The 21032-nt window shown below is 41.8% G+C and overlaps 1 protein-coding gene across 1 annotated transcript; it reads left to right on the top strand.

The window, feature by feature from the left end:
- The first annotated feature begins 8818 nt into the window (after window positions 1–8818).
- Window positions 8819–15605, top strand: LOC121608730 (secretory carrier-associated membrane protein 5). The gene is made up of 7 exons (XM_041940048.1): window positions 8819–8935; window positions 9451–9509; window positions 9970–10089; window positions 11516–11672; window positions 12753–12854; window positions 13631–13748; window positions 13903–15605. Exons 2-7 carry the CDS (start codon window positions 9503–9505, stop codon window positions 14080–14082), a joined length of 684 nt encoding a protein of 227 aa, XP_041795982.1. The 5' UTR covers window positions 8819–8935; window positions 9451–9502; the 3' UTR covers window positions 14083–15605.
- Window positions 15606–21032: the final 5427 nt, after the last annotated feature.

The raw sequence follows: 21032 nt of genomic DNA, 5'->3' as shown, positions 1-21032 counted from the left end.
TGCTCTAGGAATTACAGGATGTTGTTCCAGCAGGCACAGCTTTCGTTTCACAGTCAAAGAAGGAAAGCCAGGAGAGCCAAAGACAGAGCAGGCCAATTGCTGAGAAAATTATTTACACATTTGATGGTCTGCCCACTGAGACCAATTAGGATGGTAAACTTGTCTGGCTCGAGTCAAACAGCAAGAGGTTTTAGTAGTTTCTCTTGGCGTTAAGAGATAGGTTTGTGTTGCTGTTTTTCTTTGAGAGCAAATTAGATATTTTTTTTACTACAGACAATACTGTAATTGGTTGGCGAGGAGCTGAGCAACTCTGCTGCCGTCCAGAAAATGTCCATCTTGGTAACTGTTGTGTTCTTGGTGAGATGACAGGCTTTTGTTAAAATTACTGCACGGCATGAGATTAAACATGCTCGTTTCCAGTGCACTTATGTTGCTTGAAGCAGTTGAAGAAATGCAGCCGCCCTCTTATCAACTGTTCATTGAGATTGTAGTTTAATGCCAGCGCCTCTGGAAATGACAGACACATATCAGCTGATGTTTCCTGACACATCGTCAGTGGTTTCCTGGAGTCATCAGGTCTCTTTCAGCATCATCATTCCTCCTCCAGACAACCCAGCTGAAGCTGTTCGGACCTCAGCTTGTGTGCAGAAGGCTAGCTCGGTACGTGCTCCACTGTTCTCCTTTCTTGAGCCTCAGTCATCTCGAGGTTCTCCCTCCCACATCTACGGTGTTCCAACTCCTCTTCACCTCTCTTCCTCGACACCCACTATGCTGCTCCAGGAGCCAGAAGCCCATGCCTTCAACCGCGACCAGGAATTCCCTTTGCCCTTGACTGCATTCACCAACCTGCCCTTTGTGCTTGGTGAGTTTCCTCATCTCGTCCAAGCAACCTTCCCGGGGGACTGCCTGGAGGATTCAACCACAGGAACCACACCTTCTCTGAGGGAACTTCACCTGTTATCTCAGATCCTCTGCCACTCTGCCTCGAGTCACTGCTCCCACCAGCTTACTTTGGTACAGCCTTATGTCTGCCTACCGAACGGCTTCCACTGCTTTCCACTCTCTCCCAGTCCTCATTTCGACTGTAGCTTTGGCCACCATCGACTCTTTGTACCGCGACACCTCCCTAATTCCTGTGATCTTAAATTTGTCTTTCTAGGAAGTTGCAGCTTGTTGTTATATATAGTGAAATAGCTCTCGGACTTCTAGGTAGCCCCAGCCATCCTCTTTTCCTCCCCCAGGACTCAACTGTAGAGACCGCCACCTTGTACACCGGGAGCGGCCACAGGATTTTTGGCAGAATGCCCTGCCGGTTAAGCCATGTTTCAAACATTCCTGGCAATCCTGACCAGTCCACTGCTCTCAGCCAACTCTCCAAATCAATGCAGGTGTATCGCATGGATGATGTATCCCTCAGGGTACTGCTAGACACCTTGCCAAGGCTTTTTAGCGGCTTTCCTGTGATGGCGGGGATAGCAAAGCTTCCAGCGTTGAAGCAGAAGGCATCATTCACCTTTCCACTCTTCAGCACCAGTGATCTAGACTTGGCTGGTTTGAAGACCCTCAGTTTCTCCAGCCTCTGCAGTATCCATCTGCAACCTGGTACCAAATCTGTTGGGCAGATTTCATCGTGGGCCCTCTGCACTCTGGCTCGGAGCAGATTTTTACGAGCATGTTCATGGCCAAGGAAAACAAATCACTGAGACGGTGCACCCTGTGATTTTCCCCCACTTGATAGTTTGCCAGCCTGGCGTTGCTGCTCCAGAGGAGACTCACCCTGAGGTTGCTATAGCCAGTGATGAGAATTTGGATGCTGATGGCTACATGATGTTTTGCCTGTGTGATCTGTGACAGTGTTAGTAATGTGGAAGCCACAGAAACTCAACACTGAAACTGAATTAGTGCTGTATGTAAAAATTCATTTTTAACAGATACAAGATTATTTCTTTTTGATTTAAGGCATATCATGTATAAAGTTATGTACAGGATACACATTTTTACCAGTTGCATGGCACTAAAAATAGGGAGTCCTCCGACAAATTCAAGTAATTAGCATTTCTGGTATCTTTTAAACAAATACTTCATTATTATGTGGCTGTCTGATGATGATGACATGGTTATTATTCAGTCACTATTCTTAAGACATTTTAGGTGACGTACCATAAATGTAGGCACCAGTTTCTAGTCTGTAGTTGCCATTAGAATAGAAAAATAAAGGTTTTCTCTAAGGAATAGTGCAATTGTAAATAAATGTTGAAATTGATTTCATTATGATTTGTTAGGCGCTCTGTGGTGTAAGGATTATAAGTGTTCTTATGTCAAACAGCATTAAATGTGTTAAATAAATGGTCACAGGATCATTATGAAATCTTTTTTAACTGAGTCATTCAGCCTTCAGCCATTATTTGAAACATATTTATGTGTTCTTTTGACTAAAATAGCATGTCAGTAATTTAAAACACTCATCCTTCCAGCGGTTGGTCCCTCTGTTTGAGATTCAGTGTGGATAATATGGTAATCAGTGTGACTGTGTTGCAGTCAGTCACTGCAACAATTACAGCCCCAGTGAAATATGTTAATGATGCTTAGCTGCAGTTCTGTTTCTTTGGTTACATTATTATTTGGCCTGTTGATTAACGAACATTTCCATGTCAAGCAGTAAGAAAACTAAACTCCTGTTTTGTGCTTTATTTTTCTATTGAGCTTTAATTATCCACGTCAGTTGTAAAAGCTGTAAGCTGATAGCATGTGATTTGTAACAGAGACAAAATAATGACCAAAGTGCAGCTTCAAAAGTAGCTTTTTAAGGAAGTCGCCAACAAGTAATAGCAGTTGTGGTTAGAAATAAAATGTGCACCTATAATAATCTCTCACCTTGCTTTTTCCCCTCTCTGTGTCTCTAGGGGGTGCCCAAACTTTTTCCTTGGAGGGCCTCAATGCTGGGCCAAGGGCCAAAAGCAAACACCTTTTGTATTGTATTGTGAAAGCGTCACTCTACTCTATTCTACCGTGCTCAGATTATGAAAAATAAGTAATAATTAGGGAACCTTTAGAGACCATTTTTACCTCACAAAAATAAAAAAGCCTAAACAGCGATTTATATTCTAAACTCTTCAAATGATTTTTTTCACTAGAAACATCTGGCAGGCCAAACAGAACCTCACGGCGGGTCGACTTTGGTCCTTGGGCCCCATTTTGAGCTCTCCTGGTCTTGAGTCTGTGAGGTTCGTGCATAAGAATGTTGAGAGCAGTAGCCTCTGTGGTGGCTGTTTTTCATCTTCTTCAAGGTCAGAGGCACACAGCTCCATCTGACAGCAGAGCGTCTCCTGAATAGGTAAGGAATCACCATTGACTGGCTGACAGACAGATAGAACAGTGCCCCCAGCTGGAGGTGCTGAGAAGTGACCGCATCAGGCCCAGACACCAGCATTCATTCAACGCCACAAAGGGGCAATGTTGATCGGAATGCTGAACAATCCCACAACACAAAGGAAGATGTTTCCTACATACTGACAGAAGAATATTGCTTTACTGCAGCTTTCTTTTGCCATTCCTCCTCAACTTGAGAATGAACCGACCTCTCTGTCGATAGAAAATAATAATCACATATCTGAGCTCCATTCCCAGCTGGGTTTAAGCAACTACTGTGAATGTTTAGTGAACAAACACAGTATGCCACGGTCCATGGTTCATGTTTGGATATGTAAATGAGGTTGGTGTATGATTGCCTTGCCACAATGTTATTCCACCTCCTTCCGCTGGAGGGGTGCCCTCCAAATGCTTAGTCTGGAGGAAAGCGTCTCCATAGAAACCACCACAACGGTGGCACATGGGGTAGGGGGCGACTGGGCAAATGGTTTTTCTTTTGGAGGACAATGACACGAGGGTGCACTGGTGCTGGGCTGCAATTGAGAGCATCAAGCAGGGATATTGAGTGTCGAACAACAGACACTTACTTTTACCTCATTTAAACTCTATTTAGACACCCAGCGATGAAGATAAATAAATGTATTCATGTATTCAATACGGAACAAGCGGAGTGACGTGTGTGCCATGCCACTGTGTGCGTGTGGTGGTGTAGTGCCTTTATGAAATTTTAAATGAAAACGAAGTGTCACACTTTTAACTTTTTTTCAAAGTGATGACAGAAATCTGAATGATGAACAAAGATAATTAACTTATAATTAGCTTTTTATAATACACTTAATATGCAATCATGTAAATCTTGAGTAATTTAGGGATAATTGTTGGGATAACTGCCAAGAGAGGAAGCAGAGAAGGAATTTTCACTGACCCAAAGCAAACATTAGGCTCCAAAAACACAAGACAATGTACATCTCTACCTCTGATATTCAAGAAGTGTTGATGCTGAGACGTCAGGCCCATCCCTCACCCTTCATTTCCTCTCGTCTTCTGTCTGTCTTCTTTGTTTCCCCCTTCTCCTCCCACTCTCATTCTCTCACTGTCTTACTCAACACTTAATATCCTGCCTTCTATCTACATCCCATCCAGGATAATGACAAAGCGCGCCGCAAAGAGGACTCAGAAAAAAATCACCGTGTTGCATCAATTCCGTGTTGGGAAAGGTCATGGGGGAAGTCTGACTTTCCCATTCTAATCTATGCAGAGTGAAGCACTGCTGGTGAGCTGGAGTGGGAGGGAGATGCTGGGCTCTGTTAATAGAGAATAGGGCCATTACTGGCTGAAAGAAGCAGCCCTTGTCCTAATTAGCTTTTAAAGTAGATTGTGAATTAGAATCTCAGTTGAAGATTGTGAGGTGTTGAAGAAAAGAGCTCATCTCAATGGTCCTGTCAATGTTGGCCTTGTTTGGTATAGAGACGAGCGAGGCAGAGTGAGAGACCGAGTGAGAAAGACAGACAAACAGGCCAGATAGAGAGACCACTTAGAGCCAACTCTACTGTAGATTTCTCTTTATGGCCTATACCACGCTGGCCTTAGAACTAACTGTCAGAAGTTTGTCTAGACTGAAACTCCTGCTGATGAATATTAATGGAGAGACGGGAGGGAAAATGAGAGACTGGTGGCGGTGACAGTGTGAGGTGAAGGGAGAGGGAAGGGCCAGCTTCAGCGGCTTTGATAACAGCTGATTAAAAAGGCCATTTTTATATCATATATTAATTCACCCATTCATTTAATCAAACAACTATCAGTTCTTTTTCTTTTTATTATTGGTTATCTGTCTAATTTTCATTTCGATCATCTCCATCGATTATTAGCCTACTTCTGTATAGCACACAGCTCAGAAAAGTCTTCCAGTGTGTGTTTCAGCATGCAGGTGCGTTGCTGAAATACACACACAGTGCTACTGCAGCCAAGACACTGATATACGTAAGTCAAATCCTTGCACATCAAACAAACTCGCCACAAGTCTGTACTCCCAGTAATCACACCCATTTTCACATTTTTTCGTTGTTTCATTCATTGATTTCAAGTATTACTGATTACAGCCTGGGCAGAGTACTCTGCAATAAGCTATTGATTATTGTTTTTTAACTCTGCAAAAATGAGAACACTTAAATGCCTCCCTGGCTTGCTTTTTTTAGTTATTGTGGTAAGCAGCCTAAATATCAGTGTCCTATAATCTCGCCACTGCTTCCACACAGACAAACTAACATTTCTACCACATCTTTGTTCCATATTGCCGTGTTGCTGAGAGGCAGCAGACGGCTGTGGATGATTGAGAAATTACATTGACACATTATAGCAGGTTGTCTTTTCTTGTGTTATAACTTCAGCCATGCTAATCTTTTTTTTTGCCAGTTAACTTAAAGTGCAGACAGTATTTATGATGGAGAATAAGGTTGCTGAAAGCCAACCACAATCCAGATTGCCTGGGTAGGGGCACCTGTGTAAGGGCACCTTGCAGTTACAGCTGATTTCATCACTGAAGTCAGTTATTCCCGTGTGAATAACTTCATTAATCTGTATTTTTTTTAGTGGAGCAGAGGAAATGATGGCTTCATGTGAGCAATGTGAATCCTCTGTTTCTGGTCTATGCTAATCTGGACGTGCACGGAATGAATAAAACCTACATAGAAAAAGTAATTTACAAAGTAATAATAATAATAATGACAATAATAATAACAATCTCACAAGATATGATTAATGTCTGTGATTTATGTCCAATGCCTTGTTTTTGTTTCTGTTGTATGGGTTAGGACCACTGTTTGGAGTAACATGTTACTGTAATTTTACAATTTCTGAAGACACAAGAACTGTAACTAATTACACAATTACAGTTACTGTAATTGGAACATAAAACAGGAAACTAAACAAACTTCTCAGGCATGCATGATGGGAAATGTTGCATCATCTGGACACTTTGCATTCTTCCATAGGACATGGATGCAAGCAGGAAAGAATCAAACATGGAGGACAGTGAATGTGACACAGGACGGGGCAATTCCTAATAGGAGGACTCAAAATGAGGAGCTTGTCCCTCAACACATGGACATTGAAAATCATGCTGGTCCCCATGACAGAGTCACACCACCAGCCTCTTCTACCACCTTCACAACAATCATGCCAAATAGTATGGAGAGAGTCTACAGGTGAAAGCCACAAAAGCACAGCTGAGTGATCAAAACAACGCCCCCACTCAGACATTAGGTTATTTGGTTTGTAGCTATAGTTACTAAGTGTTTTCTTTTCACCTTTTTATATTTTATACATTCATATTTTCTATTTTGCTTCATACATATGTGAAAAATTGCCCAAAGATTCAAAATAAAAGGTGAAAAATAATCAAATATGAGTATACCAGCGCTGTTATGGATGGCAGAATTTCAAAGTAGAAATAACTTAAATGCTACTTATCACAGTAATGCATTACTTATTGGTGGAAGTGATGAGTAAAGTAATGTAGTTACTTTCAGATGAGGGAACTAGTAACTGTAACTAATTCTTATTATAACGCTGTTTAGGACACTACATGACCTGTGTGGGCTGATCAGGAGCATCATGTCTGTGCTGTAGGCTGACGTTTGCAATGATAATCTGAACGATTCCAAAGAAGAGTTTTCTTCTCTTTTGTTCACCTCCACAGGCAGATGAGAGCGCAGGCTCAGCTACAGAATGGCAAAGTAGCAGGTAAAGCCTCTTGCCAAAGTATGGTAATATTCATTGAGCCTCACTATCCTCTGTGCGAATATTTGTGCTGTCTGTTTGATGGTTTGTGTTTGCTTGGCCTGTGTGGAATGGTTCTGGATCTAATAGTCTCTATGACAAATCAGATCATCAGATATATGTGAGAAATGTCAGAGTGCAGCACAGTATACAACATATTATGACATCTAATATTATCAGATTATTACAGAGGGCTTAAGATGTGGTGCAGTCAACGACATGTACTTGAAAGTCAGTGGGCCTTGACATTATTGATTCAAAGTCAGGGAAGAGTTTTCAACGCTCATGGCTTAGTTGATACTGTAAATGTGCGATTGTGGCAACATAAATACACACACACACACACACACACACACATATATATATATATATATATATATATATATATATATATATATATATATATATATATATACTGTATGTACTCTATGAGCTGCCATAGTGTACCAGCACTGGCAGTTTCTGTAGTTTTTATTTTTTGGTTTACTTGTATATATATGCTTATGAGTTACCACAGATACGTCATTCAGTCTACCAACTACATGGAAAAAGGTCCTTTTCAGTTAACCAAGCAAAAGATCAAACGTGTTCACTGCCAAGAGAGTGTTTCCTGTGGCATCAACAAAGCTACACTTTCCACCCAGAGTTTCTCACTGAAGTGAAACAGCAACCCCCGCTGGAGAGCTGGAGTCCACTCTGTATTTAGGTCACAAACAAACTCAAGTCTCACGTTCAAGCTCAAGCAACTGATTTGACTGTATAAAGTAGATATCTGACATGACAGCTGATGTTTATCAGCCAGGTCCTGCTGAGCGGCGGTGTGATGATGATGTAGAAAGGACTCCGCTGATACAAGCTTGAGTTGAAGAGAACTTCAATAACAAGCAGTATCAGATCAGATGCCGGCCATCCGAGAGAGTTTCAGGGTCAGATCAGAAAAACTCTGCCATTATCATAAAGACAATACAATATATAGCATAATGGTTTGTCCTACTCCACTCATATCTTACCTAACTCACAAATAAGGCCATGTTCTGGACATTGTCTTACTGAGGAATGCATTCCTCCACTCTCACCCATATATGTCCACCTCTGTTGGGGATTCACATCTGAACAGTCCCCTAAGTATACATTTCCACATTAGGAGTCCCTCTTGCTGGCCTGTCCTGTGTCATCTCACATACCACAGCTGAGAGTGTCTTGCAGTTTAAACATCAGTTTACCTCTTGCGTAATCTAACATATGTGTGATATTTGATTCATCTGATCATATACCTCACAGTGTTAAAGAAAACAAGGCAGAAAAGCATCAAAGCACGAAACAGCAAAACTGCGAAGTGATGCAGTTCAGATGTGAGTCGGCATCACTCGTGTCAGATGAGCTGTGGACGCACTGCGTTCAGCGCACAGGATGCTGCTAGAGAAACGCGCAGCAGCGAGGCTGGTACTTGAACGCCGCACCGTTTACCTCTGTCGGTGGGCCAGGTTCAGCACCATGGACAGAGAGCTGAACGGTGATTGGGTCAACAACACAACGTCAAGGATTAGAGTAATCTGCCGATTGGTCTGAATCAAAGTGACAGCGGATTCGAGCGCGGTGATTGGTCGAGAATCAGGGTAGATCGGATTTATCGCAGTGGTCATACTTTGCAGAAGTAAGTATTAGAATAGAGTAATAGTTTCCTTGCAGACCTGGTCCCGTTAGCCGTGCAGCTGTATTGAACGCGCAGCTGACGCTTCCTCTGGACACCGAGCGCTTCAGACGGAGACGCGGCCGCTGATTGGAGAAGGTAAGCAGATTATGTTTCCTGTGCAATCCGTAATTCCTGTCTGTGATCATGGCCGGCTCTCTGTGAGACCATGCAACTGTCTCCGCACACACACACACACACACCGAGTAACGCTGCCTTCGTTTCACCCAGCGGAGCGCAGCTTGCATGTGATTGTAACAAGCGCGATTGTGTGTGTGTATGTGTGCGCGCGCCGGGTCTAAAGGCGTGTGCGTGCGCGTGTGAGAGCATTTTCTGTTGGCTTGACTGAAACCGGAAGGATTCAGTCGTTAAAATCTTATCAGCAGCATTGTCGGTGCCTGGAGGGCTCACACGTTAAATCCCCCCCTGGCCCTGCAGAACGTGTCGGCTACAGCACCTTCTGTTAAACGCCTTCTTCCCGTAAAGTGTGCCCTTCTGGTAATGGTCCAATAAGATCCGCTCCCACACCTATGTCATGCATATGATAGTTATTAGAAATGGCCACATAGGCTGTAGAAAGGAGTCCTAACCTCCAGTTTCTTCATGTCTGACAGGCTCAAGAGACTGAAGGAGGAAATCTGAACAGAGAGCACACACTTGATCCACATGGCAGGTCAGTATTCATGAATTCATATACATATCTCAGTGTTGATATACCTGTTTATACCTGTGCACAGCAGAGTAGCCTATCTTTATATGCTGTTTAACCAGTACAGTTAGTGTATATACACATGCATACCTATCTCCTGTTCTTATTATTGCTGCATTTACTACATTACTGCACAACCTGTTATTATAACATTTCACTGTTACTCATCTGTCTCTCCTAGAGTTTTATTTTATATGATATTCCACATTTTAGCTGCTGTACTATTTCATGTCTCACATTGAAAAGAGATTTTGTTCTGTGTACGTGATTTTTCTTTCCACATAGTTTTTTTTTTTATGCATATCTGTAAGAGCCCGACTGTAGGTAGCCTGAGATCTCCAATGACTGCTTCACTCTAACTGTTACGCATATGGCGACAAAGAACCCATGTGCAAACTAAATGCTATGAAATAATTTGCCTCAGAGCCCAACTTCCCCCCGCTGCCGGGATTCATCCCGCTCAAGCCGTGCTTCTACCAGGACTTTGACGAGATCCCCGAACAGCACCGCAGCATGTGCAAGAAAATGTACAACCTGTGGATATGTGAGTGCCTCAAAGTGATGCTGTGTTGTTGTCAGAGTGGATGGAGCGTGACAGTGTTCTCACATCAGGCTATTACATTAGCTTCAATTTCAACTGTGAAACTTTGAGCTGACTTTTTCTGCAGCGGCTCCAATAGAACAAAAGCCTTCAGAAGTTTCCTCCAGGTCCCATAAACAGTCACCTCCTCTTTTGTTAACTCATGTTAGGAAGTATGTGACAGAAGGGCAATGCTTTTCAAGGGTTCCTTCGGTCCAGAAATATTTATTTATTTATTTTATTGGCTGTTACCCTGACTGGTTTATTTGCTAATGAGTCATAGCGCTGACCAGATGGCCTTGGTTTGAGCAGAGCAGTTAACGCTGAAATTGTGTTCAACAATTTTTGCCAGAAGCACTTTAATCAAAGTTTATTACGCCATAAACAAGCAATACAATGATGTTTGTGATATTGCTCTGGTCTGGAAACTCCCTGCCCGTCCATGAAGCCATGCAGCATTTACATGGGAGCAATGACACTAGCCTAGCAGTGAGGAAGAGGGCAATGAGCCAAATAACAGTAAAGGAACGTGGAAATAATGAAAACAAAGGTGAAGCTAGGCAGTCGAAGCATGTTTGCAACAAGTGCTTCTGTTTGAAGATGTTTTCCGTTTGACTTTTTCATTTATATGAAATGTGTATTGGAACTATCTATAATTGCGACTAAATACTTTTCTTTCTACAGGCGTCTTCTTTTCTACTAAATGATGAGCAGGTATTCAAAGTCCCAATCTACTTTTGGTTTTGCAGTATTTTTTTTTCGCCTCTGCAGCAATTTTCTTTATCTGTCTTGCATTCTGATTTGCCATATGCTACAATCTGTGGGTATGGAATGAACACTGCTTTTTATTCTTGAGTGCTATTCAGTTTGTATTAAATTAATGACTTTTCCCCCTCATTTCATGTGAGAAAATCACTTGAAGCCAGCAGCTTTTTTGTTTTCTCCATCATGTATGAAACTTAACTGTGAAACTGAACTCAACAGCTGTCATGTTGCAGCTGTGTTTGGCCTCATAATTCTCTTGTAAAGCACCCTGCATTTTCTCTATAGACCGACATTTGAAGCTGATTGGCCTTCTCTGCTAGTTTAGAGAAGAAAGATGGAACCAAAACGCAGAGCTCCAATTAGAACCAAGTGCGACTTAAGTGAGGAGTACTGTAGCCTCATCATATGACTGAGAATTAATTGAAAAGGACGCAAAAAGGCTATTCAGGGAACACATGCCATCTTGTGAGTCAAGCATTGCAATTACATATTTCACATTATGTTAATGTGGCTGCCTTCATATCCACTTTCCAGTCTTTTCTGTGTATGTGCATGTCTGCGTACGTGTACCCAACAGATGCTTTACATTAGATAGATACAGTATGTCTGTTTGCTGCTTTTACAGTGAATAGCGCTACTCTTGTGGTGAACCTCATTGGCTGCTTTGCCTGGATGTTTGGTGGAGGCGGTGTGACCAACTTTGGACTGGCTATCATCTGGCTCCTCATGTTCACTCCCTGCTCTTACGTCTGTTGGTTCAGGCCCATCTACAAGGCCTTCAAGTAAGTCAAATATAAAGGAATTGACACTGAAACTATTGTTTTGGCAATGACTCATCATACGGTTGTGTCTGTGTAGCTGCAAAGGTTTGTATTGCTGGCACAGTTGTTGAAAAGTATAAAGCAACACAGTGTCAGCATTTTATAAATAGCACCTACACTGTGATATTATTGAGGTAATGGGTTATATTGCAATTTACATGAGGTACTATATGTAGGGCTGAAGAGACAATAACTGTGTATCATATACAATATAGTCTATAAAATACTATCAAGCAATATTGAATTACAGAGGGAATATTTCCGGCTTAGACAATTAAGTGTAACTATGGTAATGGTGTAGCCTTTTGATGAGGCTTTTTGGGGTTTTGCCTCCCCTCTTTATATATCCACGCACTATATGTGCACATTTGGGTTCAACTTGGGAGATCAGAGGACCTCAACAGATGACAGGACAATTCCCTCCAACATTTCATATTTTTTTGTCTTTTGTTGAGCTATTACTATGTAATGTAGCATGGCTCTGTTCTGTAGTGCTTAGTCGCTCTATACATAATATGTACTCTTCTCGAATAGGACATTGTGCATGGTGGTTTTAAGCTAAGTTTTTTTCCTGTCTCATAAAGTGTTGAGTGGCAGCACAGATAAATGATCCAGCCTGTCCATCTGGAAACAGCAGGGCACCCAGAGCGTACTGTCTCTCCCCCTCCACTAGAGGGGGCAGTCCAATTAAAAGGGCTGCAACAAGAAATATTTTCTTCAATCATTCCTTTATCTTCTATGCTTCGGTATGGCCAGATGCGTTGCAGATGATGCCCTGGTGCAAAATGTGGGTCTTGGTGAGGATCAAGGCATGATTGGTTGTGAAGAAACCTGGAAAATTTCAGTGTGGATTCCTAAACATAAATGGTGTGGCCTGTAGAGCCTGTGTTAATTCCTCCTCATGGTGCAGAATGGGAGCTACCTTTATTTAATTTATAGATAAGATGAATGACATGACTCAATACATAACATGCAAAATAGTAGCGATGCATTTTACTATGCATGTGTAAATATTTCTTGATCTTTTTTGTTTTTCCTCAGGAGTGACAGCTCCTTCAACTTCATGCTGTTCTTTTTTGTGTTCATGGCCCAAGTCGGCATCAGCATCATCCAAAGCATTGGCATCCCTGGATGGGGAGTGTGGTAAGAGTCTGGGATTGTAAATGCATGGAGAGTATTTATCTCCATTTTATCTTACATTTTAGTCGCTATACTCAAAATATAGAGAGAATTAGAAAAATATATTTGCATGTCAATCAATCTTTCATTCAATTCATGTATTTTCCTGTTGACTCTTTGGAAAACAAATTTGCTCACATAAAAAAGACTTGGATTCTTAGGCAAGAGTCATTACACTGAGGTAAAGACTGGAGCCAGGGAGTCTAGTACAACTCAAGCAACAAAAGCTAACATAAAGAATCAGCAGCTGTTTTTATAAGACTATAAACTTTACTTCTGAATGGAACATTTTGAGCTCGGGCAGTAAGTCCAGGCAGGTAGTATTTTTTTAAAGACCTTGTTCGCTGCTTTCATTACAGTGACAGTGATGGAACGTCAGAAAATGGCCTAATATAACTTATGATAGCACTGTTATTAGATTTTGAGAGGCTGTTAAAGAGGTCCCGAAAATGTCACCTGACTCAGGCTGATGATCAGAAATTAATATTATTACGGCCTCCATAAAGTTTATAAATGTCACCATGTGCAATTGGACATCCTCATGTATGAGCTGTAAAACTTTTAAACTTTATATCACAGTACTTAAAGTCTACAAAATCACTGGCATTTAACATCCAGATGGCGTCATGATGAGGAACACCAGACGCTCCAATAACAGATGATTATGGTTCATGTTGTGTTCGTCGTTCATCACGTTTTTGATGAAATTGTGTGTTAATGGTCATCTGTGTCTTTTCCAGCGGTTGGTTGGCCACCATCTCCTTCTTCAGCTATAATATTTTGATTGCGCTGATCATGTTGGTCCCCACTGTCATGTTCACTGCAGTGGCCTCACTGTCCTTCATTGCCCTCACCAGGGTAAGAGTTTTGTCTGACAGCAGGGTCTGTATTTGATTTTTCTTGTTGTTGCCTTGAACTCTACATGATAACATTAACTTAAGTCATTAAAGCCACTCACCTTCCGAACATGAAGACTTCTTGGTCATAACTGGTGATACCACCTTGTCCGCAGATCCATAATTTCTACCGTGGCAGCGGGGCCAGCATGTCCAAAGCTCAGGAGGAATGGACCACTGGAGCCTGGAAGAACCCTCATGTCCAGGCAGCAGCCCAGCAGGCCGCCATGGGGGCAGCTGCCGGAGCCATGCAGGATCAGTACTCCAGCCCACAGTACAACGACAACCAGATGTAGCCCCTGCAAGACAGAGGCGCCAAAGAAATGATGTGACAGTCATGCCAAAGCTTGGCCAACAGGGTTAGGAAGATTTGACCATTTCCCACAGCATTGTTGATTATTAGGTAAAACAAACTACTTTTGTTTTTTTACATTTTGGCCAAACCGCTGATTTCAAAGTAGAATTGTCAGAGATTTCAAGCAGTTTCATCATTTGGCAAACAAATAGCCCCGAACATCTTTGGTAAGCTGGTGTTCACCTTCCTGTATTAAAGGGCATGCTGATTATTTGTAGAATTTTATATTATTTCATATGTCTTGTTTTTGGTTTGGGAGGTTGAAATGAAACTAGTTTTGAATGTGTTACTTTAGTGGCTCCATGTGAGCTGTGTGCTAATGTGCTCTAGCAGTTCTAGCAGTTTTTACAAAAGAAAGCAAAAAGATGTTTTTTTCTTCAAAAATACAAACATTGATGTTTATTTGTGGTGGAAATTAAATTATTTAGTGTTGTCATATTTAAAGGGACAGTTCACCCCAAAATCAAAAATACATTTTTTTTGCCTCTTACCTGTAGAGCTTTTTACACAGCTCTGGAGACACTGGCTGTACAGATGTCCATCTTCACTCATATATAATGGAACTAAATGCGCGCTACGCTCTGCACAGTGATACAGTTTGGCAGGTGTAGTTTGGTAGAAAGAAAATAGCTCCAACATGAGACTGCTCACAACAGGGTTGGTGGATTTTCTTATGTAATGGGGTCATGATTTCTGAGAGGAGACATTGCTGTTGAGTTTTTCAAATGTATTTTTATTTTGTTTGGCCATCTAGTTCCATTATATGTCAGAGAATGCAGACATGCCTAAAGTTGATATCTCCAGAATTCAGCAACTCACATCAAAACAATCTAGACAGATAAACAGCAGATAAACAGGTAAGAGAAAAAAATGTATTTTTGATTTTTCGGTGAACTGTCCCTTTAATTTATTTACAAGTGCACCACTAGAATGATGAATTGGTTCAGTAAAGGTTACTTTAGTTTTTCCTGTGTTTAAAATTTATTTAAAGTTAAACCAAAGATCAAATGTAATATTGTAACCTCATTTCAAACCATGCTATGTTATGTGACCTCAGCAGAACGTCATCATATTGTTATTGGCTGATTGCGCTGCGAAATGAAAGAATGTTGTAGCTGCTGTTGAAAGGAAGTCTGTCAGCAATACAATAAGAAACACTTATTAAAATACTTCAGCTGGATTTGAATAGAAACAGAAAATGTAAACTTACTTGAAGCCGACTCTTCGATGCACTCAAAACCTCCTCTTGACACGTCTACCTTACGCTGAAAACATCAGATTTACATCACAGAAAAAATTTGTCAGTGTTAATGGTTCTATGTAATTTCTATGCAAAAAAACAAGTGAGGATGTGACCCATGTGCTGTACTCAACTCTAGTTTTTCAGACATGTGACAGTTTTGCACTGAATGTCAGTTTAGCACGTGCTGTTGTACAAACTGCTTTGTCAATGCAGTGTGTTTAAAAAGCAACTTTTCTCCTGCTGTGTGGCTATGTGACCACAGGGAGGCGCTGATGGTTTGAGTATGAAATAAAAAGGCTCCAACATGTACAGATTACCTTCATTCATCCTTCACAGATCAGTCTGTATTTATGGTGGGCCCTTTCACTTCCTGCTTCTCTCTTGTTCTCTGTCCCTCTTTCTTTCTGTCTCTCCCTCCGTCCTGCCCTCTCATTCTCCCTCCTCCATCACACTGAATGAGGGCTATGGAAATCAAGGGTGGCTATGGAAATCACTCACACCCACTTGTAGCAACAAATATCAAATACTGTGTTATTTTGTGACAAGTGTGCTCTATTTTAGCAGTAATCTGAATCACCCTGACACGGCTACACATTCTGTATGGTCACTGGGAGCAGATGCCTGTGTTGGAGACCTGTTGGGTGCTAAGCAGCTCAGGCAGGGGGTTAGAAACCTTGGTCAAAGACACCTCAAGGACAGCTGCTAGTGAATAGCAGATCATTCTCTCCTCCCACCAAGCTGGGTTTTATAGAGTTTCTCTCTGACTTCTCGTTACCACATTTTGCTTCTGATCCTATATTCAGTGAGGAATATTGGTTAAAAGACAACAACCCGAAATAATCCTTGCTTCTGTTTCTTCAAGTGTTTGGAGAGGCCAACACAGCAGCAAACTCCACATTTTATTTATCTTATTTTTGCCAATGAATGTGAGATCTTGTTGTTTTCCTTAAACAAATTGTGTTGTTATATGAGGGCACAATCCATACATTTTACCCTCTTGACAACAATCTTGGGCTGAAATCAAGGATTATAGTGTATTAAAAACGAAGCTTTGAGGCGAGCTACTAAATGTAATCTCAACAGATCGCAAAAAGTCGTGTATATTATTCCTCTGCCATTATTCTATCTTTGCACAGAGCCTCGTTGTTTCTTGTTTGAGTTATATCTGCCCCATTTAACCAAGACATTGTACTAAATCATTAAAATGCGATTTTAAATTGTTTCCAATACATTACACACAGCAAATGGTAGTTCAGCCACATTTAAACACTGTTAAAATGGAAAATTAAAAATAGGAAGCATATTCTTTGCCTTCAGGTGGTAGTATTGTTTCTTTATGGCTGTCTACCAGTCACAATGACTGTCCACCGGGGGCACTGTATGACTTCTATTTTTCCTCCCAGTGATCTATTTATAAAGTCTGGATTAATGCATGAGAAATCTGAGATAGTTATGGTGACTGATGCTACTTGCCTGACCAGAAATTGTATTTTATTTAATTTTTTTACAAACAATTCCTCCCTTGACATCCTGTGAGCAGGTGACCATCATGGATTAGATTCAAAATACTCTTTACATGGGTTTATCTGTGGATCTCCTCTTGCCTACTGTCTGTCTCTCCCTGTGTTGTGAGAGTGATAAAATTACTCTGTGCCGAGAAGGATGAATTTATACAGCGATATAGACACCCAGAGGACCCACCAGCAGCCACCAACAAACACTGTAATTGCTATAGATATGGAAATCTCTTGTGACAAGTGGTGACAGCAGAGACTTCAGGTAAACAGGACTGGTTGTCATTGATTCGTAACAAACCAGGGCTGCAAAAATGCTTTTCCTTTTAAAATGCAATTCTGCCCACTTGTAAAACATGGGTGGAAAAACATCCGACTGCATGCCTCTGATCATTTCTTTCTGGCTAGTACAAAAAAAAAAAAAAAAAAAAAAAAAATGCAGATCTGACCTAAATTCCAACTGTGTCTTAACATAAGTTTACAGTGGGCAGCTGGTTGGCAGGAGTGTTGTAGTGGATGGTTTGTGGCTCTCTTTTTGGGTTAAGGGGAAGGCATTTGAGAGTAAAGACTGTCTTGTGCACGCAGGGTTTCTTGCATTGGTGTTTCGAAACCTCATCACTTTAACAAACAGCAGCTTTTATCTTGTTAGCATCCAGCAGCTGAGTCTTTCACATAAGCGCCGAACTATGAGCTGCAGCAGAAACAAGCTGTAAACACAACACTTGTTAGCAGATGATTGCTTATTAATACATCCAGCAGTTACGGAGCAACATTAGCATTAATTTGCAGTCGTGTTCAGGGCCACCTGATGAATGTAAGTCCAATATTTACTTTCTCTTTTGCTCTGTTTTTGGTCTACACTAACTCCTGAGGGAAATGGTTCTTCAGCTGCTAAATGCTCCACTATGTTCAACAGCTAGTAGCTAACTTTATCTGCTCAGTGGGTAGCCTAGAGGGTTAGCGTTTTTTTTCTTCTTTTTTTTAGAGCTTTTTCACTGAGAACACAGCAGCTGCCTGCAGTGTTGGATGGTGAACCAAACCAATAAAGTTGCATGCCACAAAAACAAAAAGACATGAAAGACGCTGACTACAATCAACCCCTTTCATTTATAAAACATTGATTATTGCAGCCTAAGTCACAAACTTAAGATGATGTAGTTGAATTTTGGATGGTAAATTTTCCGAATGTGAATCTTGATGCTACATTTTTTTTTTTGCTTCTTCATTATCAATCACACCAACAAAGTGATTGAGAAAGAGCGAGGATGGAGGAGGGAAGGAGGAGGTGCGGTCCACATACAGAGCACCATATGACCTGAAGTTGACAGAGCACAGAGGGACTTTTGTTTCATTTCTCAGGAGAGATGGAGATAGAGTGCCCTTTCATACTGTTAAACACACAAACACACACACGCACATTACCGTCTGGACAACAGTGTACAGATGTGGTTTCATGCACTCACACAGGCATGCATTTATGCTTGTGTATCACACACAGATACACTCGTGCACATGGAGCTGGGTCCCACCACTCAACAAGTCTATATAAACTGTTCTCTGAGGTCACAGACCCGCTCAGACATCCTGTGGGTAAAATCTGACAGAACTGAGGCGGGGAAGAAGGCTTGGCTCAGCCAGTCTGCCATTCACTGCAGGCCACTTGTTAAGACTTTCCTTTTCGGGTCAAGGGGATACAAAGTCAACAAGGTGCACTAATGAGCACATGATAAAAATCAATCAGTAATCCAAAACAAAGCACTTTTTGGACTGAGTTTGCCAAATGACCGAAAGAAACAGGCTGGAATCAGTGTTTGGCAGTCATTCACCGCTGCCTCTGTGAATGTGCGGCTGCAGCCTGAGGTTCTGCAAATTGGACAGTTTAAGATCAAGATGGCATAAAATAGAATAAAAACTAAAAGGGAGGAAAGTTATAGTGTGTTGATTTGTATCTCCATAAAGTGGTTGCTGTTACTGTAATTATGGCCCTTCTGGTCTGACTGATCAGACTAGATGCCATTTGCAACATAACAGCAACTAAAATGAATATAGCTTAACTTTGAATCGTGTTTTCTTTCATTACAAACTTTTTTTTGGAAAACACGCATAATATTGATTTCTAAGGTAATACATGATTGCGGTGCAACACTGAAAATAAATAGGTGCTCACGTTAACGTTAAAGGAACAGTTCAGCACTTTGCTGAAATATGCTTAATATGATTTCTTGTCGACTGTCAGAGGAGAAGATCAATACCACTCTCATTTCAGTCTGCTAAATGCAGCCAGCAGTTAGCGTGGCTCTGTCCAAAGGTAACAGAATCTGCCTACCAGCACCTCTAAAACTCACTAATTAACATAATATATCTTGTCTGTTTAATTTGCACAGACACTGAAGCAGCGGGGGTTGTGTGTCAGACTGTTGGCTGACACAGTGACTGTCTGGAGTCTTTGCTGATTGCCTGATAACCTTGAGTGTGACATGACTTGACATGTCTGCTCCAAGGAACAGTCATGATTTTCTTACCTTTGGACAGAGGGAGGCTGGCTGTTCGCCTGTATTCATACCGAGCTAAGTTAACTAGCTGTAGGCTGTAGCTTCATATTTACTGGACAGATAGGAAAGTGACTGAGGGTATTTCCTACATGTCAAACCTGCCCTTTTTGAGGAAAGTGATTTCTGACATTGTCCTGCTTTGGAACTACAACAAGGGTGCAGTCCCAGCTGCACCCTTGTTGTTTTTCCAAAGACTCTGATATTTGTGTTGACAGAAACTCAATCAAATACAGCAGCTCCCAAAAGCTATTGGCACCATGCAACAAACACCCTAGATCATCTTTACATGTAGATGATGAGAGGAATCAGAGCATCCAGCCAGCTACTAAGGAGGGGTCACCCAGCTGTCTGGAGCGGGGCCATGTTAGTCAGCTACAGCGAGGGAGTGCTGCTGCCACCAGCCTGTGAAATGTGAAAATGTGATGATGGGAGTCGTCCCCCTGACAGCACAGGAAACGGTGACAGTGGAGGTTGGAGAATGAGTCTGGTGAAATATGGGCCTGTCAGAGGGGAGAGAGGCAGAGCACAGCGGAGCAGGGCCGTCGCTCCCCGTGGCTGACTTCATCATTGACGCTCCCCACGGAGCCGGTGGAGGGGTGGGATGGTGGGTGGGGGACCCGATTAAGGCTGGAAGCCTATCTTCCCTCCACAAGATCTCCTCATTTGTTCCAATTGCCTGGGACTATAAACACGAACATCCCAACTTCAATTTCTGCCTTTCAAGGAAGGAAAGCCTTAATGAGAATTTATTGCCCTGTTGTTGTAACCGTGTGGACTCCTAGGGATGCCGGAGGAACTGTCCATTTGCATACTCCTTAAAATTGATGAGTGGGGAAAGTGAAGGAACTAAGTTGTAAGAAAGAGTGCTTTTTTTTTTTTGGGAGCCGCCACCAAATACAAGCCAGATGTTTCAGTGATGAGGCAGGCGGTATTTAGGCAGGCAGTGCACTCGAGTGTGTCTTGTGTCTATGACACAAGCTGCTTCTTTGCCTCGTATGACGCCCATCGCTTTCGATGTGGAGTGTTAACACAAGAAGTGAAATGTTTGTTAACTCAGATATATATGGTAGAGTCAGCTCTGCATAAAGTGCGTGCAGGATGAGCTATTATCAAAACAAATGAGCCGGCAACTGCAGCTGCATGTAAATCAGAGCACTGTTTTTCCCTTCACTATTCAAATGTCTTCAGCCATTCACTATCTCCCAGCCAGTGGTTCCTCATCTGCCTCTATTCTTCCTTTACAAAGCCAGCCTTTCCTCTTACCTTCCCCATGCAGCAATGTGTTTATCCCTACGGAAATGAAGATTTCTTCACATCTTTATTCATTTAATTAGGTCGAAAAGCAGAGCTAGAGCCAGAAGATGAATTACCTGTGGCCTTGATATTGTGCCACAGAATCTCTACACAGTAGGCTCTGCAGAAATTAGACCTCAAGTCTGGAGGTGGGCTTTTTGGCAATGTCAGCTCACAGACTAGTCCCTATTCTCTCTTTCCACTAAATTCAATTATCCTCACATAAACCTGCTGGAGTGAAAAATGGAGGTCTCAAGTCATGTCTTTGAGCCCTGTCTCGTTGTAAGCC

The sequence above is a fragment of the Chelmon rostratus genome, chromosome 1, assembly GCF_017976325.1.
Source record: "Chelmon rostratus isolate fCheRos1 chromosome 1, fCheRos1.pri, whole genome shotgun sequence".
Lineage (NCBI taxonomy): Eukaryota > Metazoa > Chordata > Actinopteri > Chaetodontiformes > Chaetodontidae > Chelmon > Chelmon rostratus.
The sequence above is the reverse complement of the archived record's forward strand: the minus strand, read 5'-3'. Positions and strand labels throughout refer to the sequence as shown.